The 16,455-nt window shown below is 36.1% G+C and overlaps 1 protein-coding gene and 1 pseudogene across 1 annotated transcript in view; one reads left to right on the forward strand and one right to left on the reverse strand.

The window, feature by feature from the left end:
• FBXL17 (F-box and leucine rich repeat protein 17) overlaps window positions 1–16,455 on the forward strand; it is a 512,415-nt gene that overhangs the window by 348,230 nt on the left and 147,730 nt on the right. The window contains exon 7 of the mRNA XM_045999573.1: window positions 763–839. Within this exon, the coding sequence (XP_045855529.1) occupies window positions 763–839 (77 nt within the window). The remainder of the gene's footprint in view (window positions 1–762; window positions 840–16,455) is intronic.
• On the reverse strand, window positions 6,324–6,426 carry LOC123939411 (annotated as a pseudogene).

A 16,455-nucleotide genomic window follows, 5' to 3' on the forward strand; every position in this document is an offset into this window, starting at 1 on the left:
GGATGGCGTTGTTAATCATTATTTTTAAAGTTCATTCAGTTCTGTACTGCATGTTCTGCTATGGCTATTAAATCTGAGTGCACCATTCAAAAACCTTTTAACTTAAATGAAACCAGAAAAGACTATAAATCTTACATATCTATATATTACATACCTATGCAACAATTCACTTAAAATATTAAGAATTAAAAATTCCAAAGTAAAAGATCTTAAAGTTCTCACATGTGCAGACTTTTTCTTTTATCTATAACCGGTGTTAGATTTTTAAATATTTCTGGTTTATATTGAATAAAATGCACAAAAATGTGTATTTTAGTATTATTAGACTCCATCATTAATAACTGAAACATGAATAATATTACTGTCCACCTATAATGACCATCATCTATATTCTAGTTTCATTATAGTTGCTTTTATATTATTATGTAAATGACACGTTCATTGTATAACCTGTGTTTACTGGTCTATTGCTAAAAGTGACATTACTCTTATAGAAATAACACTTTTCATCACTTTGGTTTTAAAATATACACTAGTCATAAATGTACTTAATTATAAGTCATTTGGGTATTAGAGCACTTGAGTTTAAAGCAAGGAATATAACACTTTTTCCTGAAATACCTTGAAAGAAGTTTGTTGAAAGAAGAGAGCTGTGGCATTCATCAAAAGCTGACCTCTTCCTGTTACAGTCATGGCCAAACTCTTGCTAATTTAACTTGAAATATATTAGTGTAACTCACCACTTTTTTGTGTGTGTTTTAGGTGTGTGGAGGTCATTGCAAAGGAAGGACAAAACCTGAAAGAGCTGTATTTGGTGTCCTGTAAAATCACAGATTATGGTATGTAAAGAGTCATTGTCCTAATCTTTTTTTAGAATGAAAAGTTACACAATCTGTGAAAACTTTTTGAAAGAAATCATGAGCTACTATCTCATAGAGTCTACTTAATCTTTATTTGCACTAACTCTGGTCACACCAAAAGAAATTAAAAAATCGTAGGACTAGGACCCAGAGTAAAATGAACATGTGTATCAGTTTGCACACACATGTGTGTGCACACACACACTCACATAGGGTTAAAGTGTGTGGTTAAAAAGCTATACAATGAAAGTAAATACTGGGAGAACTAAATATTTGATATAATAAATAGAACTAAAGAAGTTATTACTAGAGTTAATTTGCTTAATTTAATGTCATGTCAAATACATTCCCTGCTGACATTCCAAATGGCACACTGTTTAATGCTTCACATTTTTTAAAGCTTTGGAAACTTCCACGTTTAGATATGTAGGAAGTGAAGGGTATACATTTGTATGCAGGATTTTAAATTATCTTAATTTTCAATATCTCTTTAAAGTAGAGAAAAGCAAGTTGTTTTATAACAAAAAATGAGAAGTGTGAAATCATCCTGTTGGAGTAATAAAAGGAAAATAACCTAGCCTTTCCTTTTTTATTCAGCTTTATGTATTTTTTCTTAGTAATTTGTGTATTTAATCTAGAGTTTTAAGCAGATATTTGGCTTTATGGGAGACTGAACTGGTTTTCTTTTTTCTTTTCTGATTTTTTAATTTGTTTGTTTAAATTTGAGACTGTGCTTTTTACCTTGAGGGAAACTAATAATTCATCAAGTTTTTTTTTATTGTTAACTCTGACATATGCTAATAAATGACTCCAATCCTAGGATGTCATGCTGACCATCTGTCCTGGGTAGGAGAACTGTATTTTATCAGCTACTAAATTAAACCATTAGAAAAATTCCACTATTGCTATGATAAAAAAATAACATAAAATATTTGGTTTAAAATAATGCTAATTTCTTTTTCCGAGCTTATTTTCTAGAATGGAAAATGAGTCTGATGTGGATTTATTTATCATGTTTCTGGGTTGTTGGGGTCTTTTCCTACTGATACCATGCAAAAAGAGTGTTTTGATATTTCTTTTCCTTGTACTTTGTTTTCTGGTTTCACATATTAGATTGCCACTTAGATACAGTAATTTTAAAACCTATTCTATCTCCCTGTTGTCTAGCCCTTAGAGAGTTCTGTCAATCTAGGGCATACAGGTAGATTTGTTAATTAGCTAATGCATTCATTCATTCCAACTCTTTCCTTGGCATTCAAGCTCCTTTACCATTAGTCTACTACCTGCCCCTCCAATCTTATTTTGTATATTTCTCCACTTTACCTATGCAGTGCCAATGTCAGATTGCTAATGGCCCAGAGAGCTACAGATTAAGTTCCTTAGAATGAACTCTTCAAGGTTCTGCAGTGGAAAATGTTGCTAAAATTACACTCTGTCTCAGCACCTGTTAAGTTAGCAAGTGCAAAGAAATGTTCCTGGAGATGTGAAGAACAAAAGCTTTGGACTTGAGATACAATTGGGACCAAGTTCAGTCTTTTTTGTCTTTATCTGTTCTTTGGCCTTAGGGAAGTTCCTTCACATCTGTGAGGCTCGGTTTCCTCATTTGTCAAATGGGGAATACATGTCTGGTGTCATGTTTATGTACCCAGCACCAAGTCTAATGATTAGTGTTGGTAAATGCTTTCCTACAGGAAGGGGAAAGGATTTTTTACAAAATTCTTCTACCCTCTTTCCTTTTCTAGGTTTTGGAAGAGGTTTTTGTTGTTGTTGTTATTGCCATTGTGTATTGTTATTGTTTATTGCTGTTGTTTCTTGATATCACGTTTCGGTGTTTAGAAATTTTGGGGTTTTTTCTCCTGGTGAGGAAAAAACGTTGTTAAAACCTTGCCAATATGGTTTACGTTTACTCACTTAGGTTGGTGGATCTTTGCACATTAGTGTCACCGGGGCAGTTTCTAAAGCATACTGATGCCTGAGTTTTATTCAAGACTAATTAAATCAGAATTTCTATGAGGTGGCACCTGGGCACAGGTTTTGTAAAACCTGCTTAAATGATGTTACATGAACCAAAGTTGAGAACAACTGATCCAGTCCATTTGAAAGGGCCAGAAATGGCCATATAGGGGACTTCCTTACCGTGGTGATGAGAAATCTATCACAATTTTTCTGGTACCTTAGTTGTGTCAGCTCTAAGCTCTCTGCCTCACCTCATCTCTCTTCCATCTTTCTTTTGGTTTTAGGTATTCAGAGGGTTCATGGAAAGCCAGTATTCATCTGTTGATTCTGTTCTTCAAAATGTTGGGGCACAATTGAGAAGGAGGGGTAAAGGTCGATAGTTTATGAGATTGTAGTATAATTGCTATTTGATTATAACATTTTAAAAAATCACTGAAAGTTCAGCTCAGCTCAGCTCTTTTCCCCTGGTAACATGCCAATAACACATGAATAATTTTTGTCAAAAAAGACAGCAAAAAGGATTATTCATTTGTAACCAGAGAAACGGCATGTTATTGGAGGTAACTGCTCTGCTGGGGAAGGCTGGCTGTGATCCTTTGCCCTGTGTTAATTATAAATTTTAAGACAGAAAAACAGATGCCTGTTTTCTTCTTTATCTGGATAAGTAAAGATATATTCTGTAGAACTTTTAGATTATTGAGGCTACTGAAAAGTTGTAAGATTTGTTGTACACCTGATACTGGGGGAGTTTCATCCTTTGAGAGACTACTCCAGAATTCTGCTTCCTATTGCTTTAGTCATATTCGAGCTAGTTAGTCTTGTCCTCACCTCCTCCCTCTGTGGTGCTGTGATTGTACATGCTTTCATTATAGTATACGGAAATTTTTGAAGTTTTTGCAGAATGCATTGATTCAGAAACAGCAGCTCGCCTGGCTGTATCATTTGTAATTTTTGTCAAGATTCTCACAGATGTTGAATGTGTTATTATAGTACGTAGCAACACCTGGCCAGGCTGTTATGAAGTTATGTTCATTTTAATTGACATATGATATAGTTGTCATGAAGAAAACTATCATTCTAATAGACTTCTTATTCCCCAAACTGAACATAGATCTTTATGGTAAAGGATGGCAATTATAAACAAATCAATAATTCAAGCCAGCTAAACGGAAAATACAGTCTTGGGAAATTGCTCCCTGAAGAGAAATCTAATATCGTCACTTTTCTGTCACTGAACAAATATATGTTATATAGGCAGTATTGTGGGGAAAAACTCAAATTTAGGAGACAGAGTTAGGTTAGAATCTAGTTTTGCCTCTTTTTTCTTTATGACCTTGAACAAGTTACTTAAGCTCCTAGTTTTGTCATCTGTTAAGCACATAATAAAAGGTACCATAAAAGGTAGTGAATATGAATTTAAAACATCTGCGTCATGCCTCATGGCATAGTGGGTACTCATTAATTGGCAGTTCTTAATATAATAGAATCGTCTCTTTCTCTAAAGAAGAATCGGCTCTCCTCCCCCTCCTCTCCTACCTCCCCCTCTTCCCTCAAACCTCTCCAAGTGTGGCTTTCCTGTCTATGCGAATCATGATCTAGAAGTTTGACCTGTATTCGTCTGTACTTGTCTCGTTGACTTCTATACCTAAGCTATCCAAGCCAGATTCTTATTAGTAGGGAGCAAAGGGAAAGTTGCGGCAGAAAGCTAAAATCTTTCATTTGCCTCCCCATCTTAGGGGAGGCATCTCTTCTTTATTTTTGTTTGGATAATTTTCTCTTGGCTCCCATTATGCTTTCTTTTGTTCCGAGAATTGTCAGCTAGCTTTCAACCTACCTCTCCACTTGCCTTCAAATACTTTTCTGTTGAAAGTCCTCTTCTGGAAAATTGTATCCTTGGGGTTGAAAGGAAGACGAGGAATAAAAAGTGACATGTATCCTTCAAGCCTGTGGAGGTCAGAGCCAGTCTGTCTGGGGCTGCATGGCACAGAACAGGAAGTGTAATAAATGGGATGGATGAATAAAGCGCTTGCCTCCCCTGATATCTCCAGAGTGAGTTTTACCAGTGTGACCCGGTGTCAGGGAGCAGTTGTAAAAAGGACCTAGGTTTCCTTCTGGGTTGTTATATTTCCTTTGACTTCAGCCACTCCTGAGACCCCTAGAAATATACTCTAGAGGGTATCTTTTGATTTACCTCTCAAGTTGTCAAATAAACTTTAATTACAGAGGACTGTAAACACTTAACTGCTGACTGATATTTGTGGCCTACAAGGTCACTGACAACCCACAGACTCACTCTGTGCCCCTCCACGGGCTCTCTGTCACTCCCACGGGCCGTGCTCCAGGGCAGTCTTTGGTTGCCTCTTACTCTGCTTGCCATTGGTCTGCTTAGCAAAAGGTCTCCCAAGTCAAGGATGTCACTATTGCCATGGTTATCTATTTGAGATGTCATTTCAGTTGGTCTGCCATGCAACAGACATGATACGTATTCATTCTGTCAGCAGACGGATTCAGCACCTACTGTGTGTTGGGGTCTGTTCTCGATGCAGGCTATAAATACTTTCTGTATTCCCAGAGCTTTCAATCGGATGGGATTGAGAGAACAGGGATAACCTGCTCATTTTAAGGAAAAAAAAAAAAATGGGGTAATTCATCTCCGTCTTCCAGACAAGAAGAATAGCAGGGAGTGGTCTGCTGACATTAATCTTTTCTTTGTTGTAACCCACATCTCACCTCAGCCTTGTTGACCTTCTAACATTATTGAAAGATTTATAGGTTGTACATTCCCTATCTCTTCTTGGGCAACCAGATCTCTTCATCTGTTAGTTAACCCAAATTAGGATCCTGGATGCATTATTAAAATAAATAAGCACGCTGAAGAAACAAAAAGAAATCCTAACAAGCATTCCGGATTATGCTCGTATCAAGAGTCCTTCATCTTTTCTTATCAAACCAACACTGATAAATTATTCAAGAGAAAGGCTCATACCAAAAATAATTTTGCTCTTTTTATATATATTATATTATTTTTCATATTATTAGGTATGCATTACATACAATGATGTTCCATTTAAAATTAAATTCCTGGTTTTTCCTTTTACATTTTTTTTCATTTTCAAATTGTATTTCAAACTGTTCCAAGATTGCTGGGTAAAATTCAGCTCCTTTTGTCAGCAGGAATAACTCTAATAGTTGTAAAGTGACAGAGAAGAACTTTAGAAAATACATTTGCAAGTAAAAAAGAATGTCTTATTGTTTACTGTTGATTATTCATGCCTTTTTTCCGTTCTATCATTTAAATATAGATAGCTTTTATTGTTTCTAACAAAATAGTACTAAATTGCTAAATCTTCTATTGTTGCAAATTTCTCTTGTTTATATGTCCATCTTAAGGGTTATTTCTTTTCACTTCTAATTCTCTATTTTTATTCCTGGAGTTTCTCACTACTAGATTGATATGCCTACTATTGTACTTAGCAAATACTATATCCTTTTTTTCTTCTCAGCAATGGTCATAATTTCTCACCAAAAATTTGGTATTTGGTATTTCAATTAGCAATAATCGCGCCTCGGATAAACCTCATTGGCTACGATACTGCCACTGCGCAAAGCTGGTATTTGGTATTTAATTGTAACTTTTTCTAAATGCTTTTCTTTGCTTAGCAGCAAAGAAATTGTTGACTTTCTTCCTCAGTTCCTAGGTCATTCTAAGACCACAGCTACATAACCCTGAAATAAAAGGCTGAGCAATAATAATGTTTATCACTTTGGCTTGCCATAATAGACCACAGAATCTCAAATCTTTTGGGAAGGACTTAAAAGACATTTCTTCAAGAAAATACTCCCATAACCAATTCAAAGATGAACTCTTGCTTCATCTATAATGGAATCAGTTTGTTTTTTTTTAAATTAAGAAACCTGTAACCTACATTTAAAACACAAACAGACCAATTTCTATTTGATTACCCCTAAATTTTCTTATAACTCCAAATGCTTATATGTTGTTGCTCTAAATTAGTTTATTAATTTTTTATAAATAAATACTAAATTTCTATATTTAACTGAATTATTAAGTGAAATATTAATGTTCCAACTTTTTTCACTTTTAGCATTTGTAAAATGTAGTATTTAATTTTAATAAACTGTTTTTAAGATTAATCTTGTAAAAGAAATTTGTCCCAAATCACAGTCATTCTTCAGAGTTTTCATCTTTAACCCTCATTGCTTTGTGTCCTTGAGTATGCAGACTAAGCATTTGTTTTCCTTGCACCATGCTGTATTATAAATAGAATTATTATTGATTATTATCAGCGATTAATAGATCTAAAGGGGACTGCAATGAACACCAAGATAATTGCAATAATCCTACATCCTACACCAGTAACAATTTCCTGATGTTAAAAGTTCTTCAAGGGGCGCCTGGGTGGCTTAGTGGGTTAAACCTCTGCCTTCAGCTCAGGTCATGGTCTCAGGGTCCTGGGATCGAGGCCCACATCGGGCTCTCTGCTGAGCAGAGAGCCTGCCCCCCCCCCACCTGCCTGTCTGTCTACTTGTGATCTCTCTCTCTGTCAAATAAATAAATAAAATCTTAAAAAAAAAACAACACAAAACTTCTTCAAAATAGAAGTCTTGAATAGTAGTGACTTCTCTATTACAAGGATTATTCAAGCTGAGGGGCACCTGGCTGGCTCAGTCGGTGGAGGATGCTACTTTTGATCTCAGGATCGTGAGTTCGAGCACCATATTGGGTGTAGAGATAACTTTTAAAAAATCTTTAAAAAGAATTATTTATGCTGAGATAATCTCTTTAGGAGAATATGGAAAGATGGAAGCATTGAGTAAGGAATTGACCTATATGATATTTAAATTCCTTTCTAATCCTGTGATTTATTCTGGACTGGTTTTGTGTTTTATTTCATTCAGCAGATATTTACTGTGTAAGTACTGCCTGGGTGGTGTGGAGAATATGGAGATGGATAGAAAGTATACACTCTTATGTTGAGAAAGGAGATAGAAGCAGTGAAAAGTTTCCTAACATTTTAAACAATATGATGAGGTCAAATATAAAAATGGGCCCTCTAAGATAGAGTGGTTCAGGAGGGCAGATCATCAGAGATTTAAATCATTGGGGAACCATCTGTGGTGGAAGAGGCATGGGAGGACAGAGATGAAAAGGAAGGGCATTTGAGGTTGTACAGTCCTAGGAAAGGCTCAGAGCAAGAACAGGTGTCTGAATGGATGAGTTTGTATGCGTTGGTTAATCTAAAGAAAGAACAGAAATCATCCAAAGTGATTACGTGCACACACGGGCAAATTTTGAAGAAACCTTATGAAAATATTCTAGTTGAAAATTCAGGGTAAGTTCCAACTTTCATCTCAACTTTTCCTGTCTTATTCACCATTCCCATGGTAACAACTTCACTTAACATATATAAAAGGAAACACTACTTTGAGTTCTAAGTAGTCAAGTATCCAGTTCAATTGAAGGAAATCAAATGGTAAACTTTCATGACAATAATCATAATAATAAAATAGTTAATATTTTTTAGGTGTTTTCTGTGGGTATTATTTATTTAATCCCCTTAACACCCCACTTTAGACAGTACTATTAAATTTAGGCCTGCAGATATAGAAACTGAGGCCTGGAAAGGCTCAGGTTCACATAGTTTTTGAGTAGTGATGTGGTATGGGTTCAATGGTATGTCAGTCTCTTGCGTAATCACTCATAGGTCAGTGATGTGCTTACAAGTATTTATTGCTAGACAGCCTTGTTAGATTTTCCCAGTTCTCAGAGCTTAAAAAATATAACTGAATCCTGTGCTACCATGTTTGTCAATCTGTGTATAAAAAACAATGTCACAAAGCAGCTACCCCTTAAGATCTAATTATATCGTTATAGAACTTAATAGGTTTAATGTGCTTATTCACTATAACTTTGTTGTGCCGACACCAAATACCAGTTGCATGCTGTGATTAAACATTCCCTAGCCAGAAGGTAGAGACTCTCATGATGTTCAATGTGTATTCATGTATTCAACAAATATTTTCTTAATAATTTCAAAACTGTCTATAATTCTTCAGGGATAAAAATTTTTCTTACATCTCCTTTCTAAATTTTCCCCCAAAATTTATGAAGGAAGCAGAAATATTATTGATTTTTTAAAATAGAGAATAAAGTTGAGCCCAGACAGTTTTAATTAGTTAAGCAAAGCTAGAACTAAAATCTCCTACTGTAAATCGTTTACTGAATTATGTGCAGATAACTCCCCAAATGTCTCTGCTTTTCATATAGAAATAATTTCTTCATTGAAGTAGTCCTTTGAAAGCAATTTTAGCCAACATTAAATGACATAATTTCATAGCAGTTTTTAAAAGTACAGCTATTTCTAGAGATATGCAGTTGTACCGTTCTCAAAAACGTAAGCAACTGTTCTTTAAGTTCATCTACCGTGAACCTGAGCTCAGAAGTTCCTCAGTGTCATCATCTGTCTCAGGTGCCCGTTACTTTTCTTCCCTTAAGGAGAGCCTCTTCCAATAATATTCTCTGAAGGGGCGCCTGGGTGGCTCAGTGGATTAAGCCGCTGCCTTCGGCTCAGGTCATGATCTCAGGGTCCTGGGATCGAGTCCCGCATCGGGCTCTCTGCTGAGCGGGGAGCCTGCTTCCTCCTCTCTCTCTCTCTCACTCTCTGCCTGCCTCTCTGCCTACTTGTGATCTCTTTCTGTCAAATAAATAAATAAAATCTTTAAAAAAAAAAAAATAATATTCTCTGAAAAGTCAGAACGGAATCTCTTTGGTGTGGCTTTGCTCTCTACCTCCTCTATGCTCTTAATTTTAGAGCAGCTCATGATATTTCTCAGATATCATGAAAGGTAAGAGTAGAAAGGGAGGAAAACCCAAGAGCTGCATCTCTTCCTTCTAAAGCATCAAACCATATATCCTCCACTTACAAGTGTTTTCTTAGGGTTTTACCCTTTCTTTGAAATGGTTTTGTCCTCCTCAGCGGATGTTTGACTAAATCTTTTTCATGATTTGCTGGTCAGTTAGCGTACTTAAGATACTTGTCATTTATTTATTTTGAAACAAAACAAAACAAATGTTTATTAAGTTTCCCCTTAGAAAGTGATAGTAATGCTCATAATAAAATATAAATTGAACATTAAAATAATTGATTTTACTGTATGTCTGTCACTAGGTAGGCTCACATCATTATATCCACTAGCACTAACAGTAATTGAACTTTATAGAAGGTCTTTCTCTTTCCACTTATTAGTAGGACTTCCGTATATTAAGAGCAGCTTTCTGTTATTGACTTTTTGGTTTACTTGAGTTCAATTAATATAGGAAAGAAAAGCAAAATACATTATTTTTTTTCTTTATTGACCAGCTTTCAAAATATTAGTTAGGTTTCCATCTTCTTCTAAACATAACCTGTGAAGAGTTATTGTTGTTGCATTATCATTATAAGCTCAGCAATTCATTGCAGTTGTTTTCTTACTGATACTCAATTTGCCCTGCCTTTGGTAGTGGAAGCTTTTGCAAGTTTGTTCCTGTGTGCTTTTTGATATAGAACGATTATGTCAAGATACAACAGGCTCACTGTGCATTTCGTATTAGAGACATGGCATCAGCTGCTTTTCTAAAGAACTCTGGTTCTTTGAGTGAATTAGGCTTTTTCCCCCCTTTTTCTTTAATTAGAGAACTTCCTCCTTTAAAGTCTGTTGCACTCTGAATCTTATATCACTGTATTTTCTTTTATTCCTCCAGCTTAAAAACTCTATATTTCAGCACAAATCCAATCCTCCCATTACAATTCAGCGATATCAGTCCTTGAGTTTTAAAGCATCCTCATTTAGGGATTTCCTACATACTAGAAACTTCTAGTCCCTTATATCTGACACTCTCTTAATCTTACAGGCATGTTCTGCTTTTGGAGAAGTTAGAGTGGGACTTAGGAAGGAGAAGTAGTTTTACATTTTAGGTACTCCATCAGCTTTTTGGAAATTTCCTTCTGATTTTATTTGTCTCTGATTTTCTGCACTTGTTTTAAGTAAGGGCTAAAATTGGACCTCTTGGATCCATTTGGAAATAAGTAGAAAACTGTTCAAACTGTATGGTCTTATATAATTTCATTCAGGGGCTTTCAGACTTTCTTGTCCTACAGTGAAAAATGCATTTTGCATTTATAGTGCTTGTTGTACTCTCACTAAATTGATTTCATCTCTTACTAGAATGACCAGCAGTTGAACTGCTGTGATTCAGCTTCTTCGATGTATAGATAAGAACTATATCTGTCAGTCAATGACCTGCTCAAGAGTAGAAAACAGATGGATTTCCTTGATACAAAATGGTCACTGTTCTTCTTGAGGTAGAAGGTGCCAACGTTCCCATGCTCATCAAATCCTGCATGTTGCTTTTATTATCTGTGAAATAAGGGATTAGTAGTGCTTCCATCTTATATCTTTGGGAGAAAGAGAAGCAAAGAGATTCTCCTGATGATTGATTTCACCTTAGACAGATACTAAATGGAACTTTCTCCAGAGGCAAAAAAGGTAGTTTTGTTAATTTCCTAATTTGGTAAATCAAATGTACTTTCAATTTATATATTAAACTATTCATTTTAACCCTTATCCTAATATGTTTCCTTGGGATTTTAAGATTCAGTCACCTAAAATTTATCTGTCAAATGTGTTCCTTTTCTTGGGTTTATCTGCATGACATTAAATAAATAGTTTGAACTTTTCAACTTTTCAAACAATTGTATTGAGTTGACGTGGCTGATCCAGCCTATGTGTGTCTGTGTGCAGTGTGTGCTGAACACCTGAAAGCGACTTGTCTTTCATTAGGAATGACTGAGTGTGGGCAGAGAAAAAGAGATTTTACGAATTAGAAATAAGAAGTAAACAAAAGAAAATTCTGTCTATCTTCAGGGAGTTATGGTACTTTTCTAATTGATATATATATGTATATATATCCATCAAAATGAACTACATTCATACTGATAGAATGTAAAATTTGCTTGCCATGATATATTTATATGGTAAATAATTCTTAGAAGCAGAAAAAAATTACATAGAAAACTAGCTAAGTATTGTTTGATGATTGAATGATGATTTTTAATCATGTCTCTCTTTCTCAGATGAAATTTTTTTCCTTCCTACTATCTCTTTCCTCACATATATATATGTCTAGGAGCTTCTCCAAGAAAGCAGTTTTGCTTTGAAGGTGTTTTATTTCCTCTCATAAAGGATTCTTCTTTTCTTCTAGATTTAAAATCACAGTAATAGCCTAGTAGGCTCCAGCCCCTTCCCTGCCCTCTGTCTGTTTGAGAATCTCTCTGAAGTCAGCTTTGAGAAGTCCGTTTTTGAGATCTGAAGTCCAGAGATGCTTCTCTGGTATACTGAGGACAAGACAGTTGTACATGAAGCTGCTCATGACCAAGCTGAAATCATCCAGAATGACACTTTCTGAATGTGCTTGAGGAGAATATATTTGAAATTTTAAATCCTGTATATCCTATAGTAACCAAAAACTTCTTTTAAATGAATGAGAATAATATATATATTATAATTACACATATATAATAGAATACGATTCAAGCCAATTTTGAACAGCAATAAGGAACTTAACATTTCAGCTCTACAAAATAAACGAAGACTTTGAAATTCAATCAGTCCTATTTTATGTTGAGGCAAATGTATCTTGGCTTTTTCTGAGAATCATACCTTCTGCTCTAGTTTACATAAGAAATTGCATGAAATCCTTTAAAGCATTCACTTTCAACTTTGCCATTACAGCACACCTTACATTCAAGGCTTGGAAGTGATTTACTTTCTAAAGAATTATAAATTAGGACAAATTCAATAATTTCTTCTCTTAAAGTCACTTGGATTCTGGTAGAATTTTCTTGAGCAGCAGGAGGGGTGAGTTTAGCAAGCATGTTGAAATTTGCACATAATTTGTGGGTTCTTTCTTGTCACAGCTTTTGGTGTGCGGTATTTACCAGTATAGTATTATTCATTATTGACATGCTTGTGAAATGTGTTATTATGAAAGCCAGTCACCACTTCTCCATATGCATGTTCCCCCCAAATTTCTGTCATGTTCTTTTATTTCAGCAATATTTTGGGGCTGGAATAACTTAGGGAATGCTCCTGAGTATGTGCCATACATGTCAGTGTTATCCATCATATTATCATTCTGTGGAGGAAAACATGGGTTCTAGAGCTGGTGCCCTTGAGGACAGCCCTTCTAGGGCTGGTGGCCCTTGAGGACAATAAGACACCAAACAGCATAGACCCGAGGAAAGACCCTCTCAACTACACACACAAAGGCATGAGAGGCTGTGCCTTTCTACAATATGCTGCTTTTCTCATGCAGCACATACTTCATCCTTTTGCTAGATTGTTGCTGTGAAACTTACTCTACTCTTTCACATTTATGAAAAAATATAATTTTTAAATTTCTATTCAAGGAAGTGGTCTTTATTTTTAATAGCCTATACAGCATATACTGTTACATTTGTTATTTTAAGATACAACATTTAAATTGGACATCTACTATAATTTCTTTTGGTTTCCTGGATATGGCAAGGCTCCTGAAAACATTTTTTACATGCAGTGGGCTCTACAAATATTTACCTCTGTTTTTCAACTTCAGGAAACCAGTTGAAAATTGTAGAATTAGACTTTGGGGCTGTGTAGGGTATTTTCTGACTATTACAAATCTATCTAAATCTACAACCTGCTAGGAAAGATCGAATCCCTTCCAGCTTGTGATTGTAATATATGATTTGTGTGGACTTGAGTCTGTCTCACAAATGCATTTAATATTTCTGAACCATGCTTCTGTTCTGTGCCAGGCGGGATTCTAACTGTGCGTGTTCAGTCCACTGATTGACTGACTGAGAGCCAAATTATTCTCACTAACACATACTCAATTCCTAACTACTACAGAAAAGATGGACTCCCGGGCCAAAATTGGACCCTCACTAACAAAGCTTGCTTTCTGCCACTAGTAATGCTTACACAATGAATGAAAATTCAGTGACCTATATTCTTCCATTTAAATCCTTAAAAATTTAAATTAAAACTTTGTCAACAGTAATGCTAACCATACTGAGGCAGAAAGTGTTCCCTGCAATCTGGCAGCACTAAATGTAATTCATAACTATCAAAAATCCGTTTTCTCTGCATAACTTTAAAGAACGCTCCTGATGTCTTGAAAATTCCATGCAATTTTCTTTAAAAGTTGGTTTGGAATGCCACTGTGCATCTTGAAGCCCACATACAGTGAGTTAAATTACAGCAATAGCATATTTCTCAAGCACCATATAGTTGCAAATCCTTTATCCTGAAGTACATAGTGAAGGATTTTCTCCTTGAACAGTGAAGGAAGTTGAACTTTGGGGTTGTTTCAATTTAACACATGATGTGCTGCACACTTAGAGCTGTGTTTTGCCTTTCCTACCTTTTCTTCTTTATTCATCCCCACTTCCTGTACAAGGAATTAAGTCTATAATGCCGATTATAAAACTGGATCCATATTATCACTTTTCTCAAAGCATCATTTCCCCACACTGCCGAATGGAATTACTTACTTTTCAGTGGGTTCATCTAAAGGCAGAGTAGAAAGGCTGTTATTCATCACCCCCGTTTCTATCGCTCCTTTATAACCACTGCTGGTCTTCTCTGACTCAGTAAATGGCATCACTGTTCACCTTGTTATCCCAGCTGAAACTTAGATGTCCTTGATGCCTCACTTTTCTTCATACCTCTCATCACATCCATTAATGAGCCAGGTCAGCTCTACCCTTGAAATAGATCTCAAATAGAGCCAACTCCACTGATAACCACACTGGCCACTTCATTGTATTTCCTATTTGTCTTCTTACTTTACAGTCTGTTTATCACAGAGCGGCTACTAATGAACCTTCTAAAAAATTCTTGAATGGAGGAACAAATTAAAATGTTGCTAAAGTTAATTAGTTCATGACTTTAGCAATATGCTATTTGTCCTGGATTATAGACCTAAAACCACGAGAAACACTAAAAATTAAACACGTAGATGCTTTGCCTACCATAGGATTTACTATGTGCAACTAAACATTTAACATTAAGCCATCATAGACCACCATTGGCACGGTCTATTCCGAATGATGAGGATGGGAACCTCAGCTCGCCAGGGGACAGTGTTAGGCAGTCCTCTTCTGTAGAGCTTGTAGCACTCCATGCCACAGCTCACCCAGCAGTCAGGGAAGCATTTTCTTTTACCACCAGATGAAGCTCAAGTGCAAGGAGATGAGATCCACATAGCATGGTTATGGGCACTGCCCTGGCTTAGAAACATCAAACTCCCAAGAACTACTATCTCATGGAATGACCAATAGGCATAACATCTAGCATCCCTGAAAGTTACATGGCTAGTTACAAGAATGACTGCACTGAAGGAATCCAAAGCAGTGGTATCCCCATCAGGTATTTATACTGCTCTTTGCTATCTACCAATTAGCTGTCATTGTTACTTTAAAGCAATGTTACTTTAAAGCAGTGTTACTTTAAAGTAACATGGTTAATGTACCCTTTTAGGGGAACAGATCTAGGAAGTTAACCAAAGGTCAACTTCTCATTCAGAAAAGGAGATGTTTGGGGCGCCTGGGTGGCTCAGTGGTTTAAGCCGCTGCCTTCGGCTCGGGTCATGATCTCAGGGTCCTGGGATCGAGTCCCGCATCGGGCTCTCTGCTCGGCAGGGAGCCTGCTTCCCTCTCACTCTCTCTGCCTGCCTCTCTGCCTACTTGTGATCTCTCTCTGTCAAATAAATAAATAAAATCTTTAAAAAAAAAAAAAAAGAAAAGGAGACGTTTGTTAGCTCTTTATCCACTGTAGGATCTTTAAATCAGCTTGAGATTTGACATTAATTTTAACATTATTTTGTATTTATTAGAGGGTAGATATCTAACTACCATATTTCTTGCTTTTTCTGCCCAGCATGGTTTTTTTTTTTTTTAAAGAAACAGACATTTTACTCCTAAAACTGAGATAAAATGAGTAAGCCATTCAGCGGTATGGCACTGCTGTCTCTGTACCCCTCTGTTCCTGCCTCTGGACTACTACACTGGACCACCTGGCCTTACTCTCGAAACCTTACACACAGTCCAGACTTAGTGGCAAGTACAAGCACTTTTAGAGTTTCCATTCTGTTTTTGCATGAGGGAGGAGGCCTAGCTAACACGAGGCAGCAAAATCACTAGGACTAGCACAAGCATCCCTAATGTATCAGTCTAGTCCCCAAATGACACAACTAAACAGGAAAAAAAAAGTCATTGAAAATTTGCTGCTGTAGCAATTTACTTTGCTATTGTTGGACAGACCTGTAAACTGGCACCTAGTATCCCCTATTCGGCACAGTGTTCTTGGAAAAAAAACCGTCAGTTTTGTAAACATCTTTTAAAGCAGGTGTTTCTATTATTAAATCTCCTGGGATTGGGGGATGAGGAGTCAAAGTTGGAAACTTCTAGCTAATACAATTATTAGTGGGAAACTATTGCAAGAATGTGTTATAAAATGTGCTACAAATTCCATCTACAAGTATTTCCAACTAGCTTTTTTTTTTACAGGTTCTGAGATTATGGAAGACAGAAATTTC

The sequence above is a fragment of the Meles meles genome, chromosome 3 (genome assembly GCF_922984935.1).
Source record: "Meles meles chromosome 3, mMelMel3.1 paternal haplotype, whole genome shotgun sequence".
Classification (NCBI taxonomy): Eukaryota; Metazoa; Chordata; class Mammalia; order Carnivora; family Mustelidae; genus Meles; species Meles meles.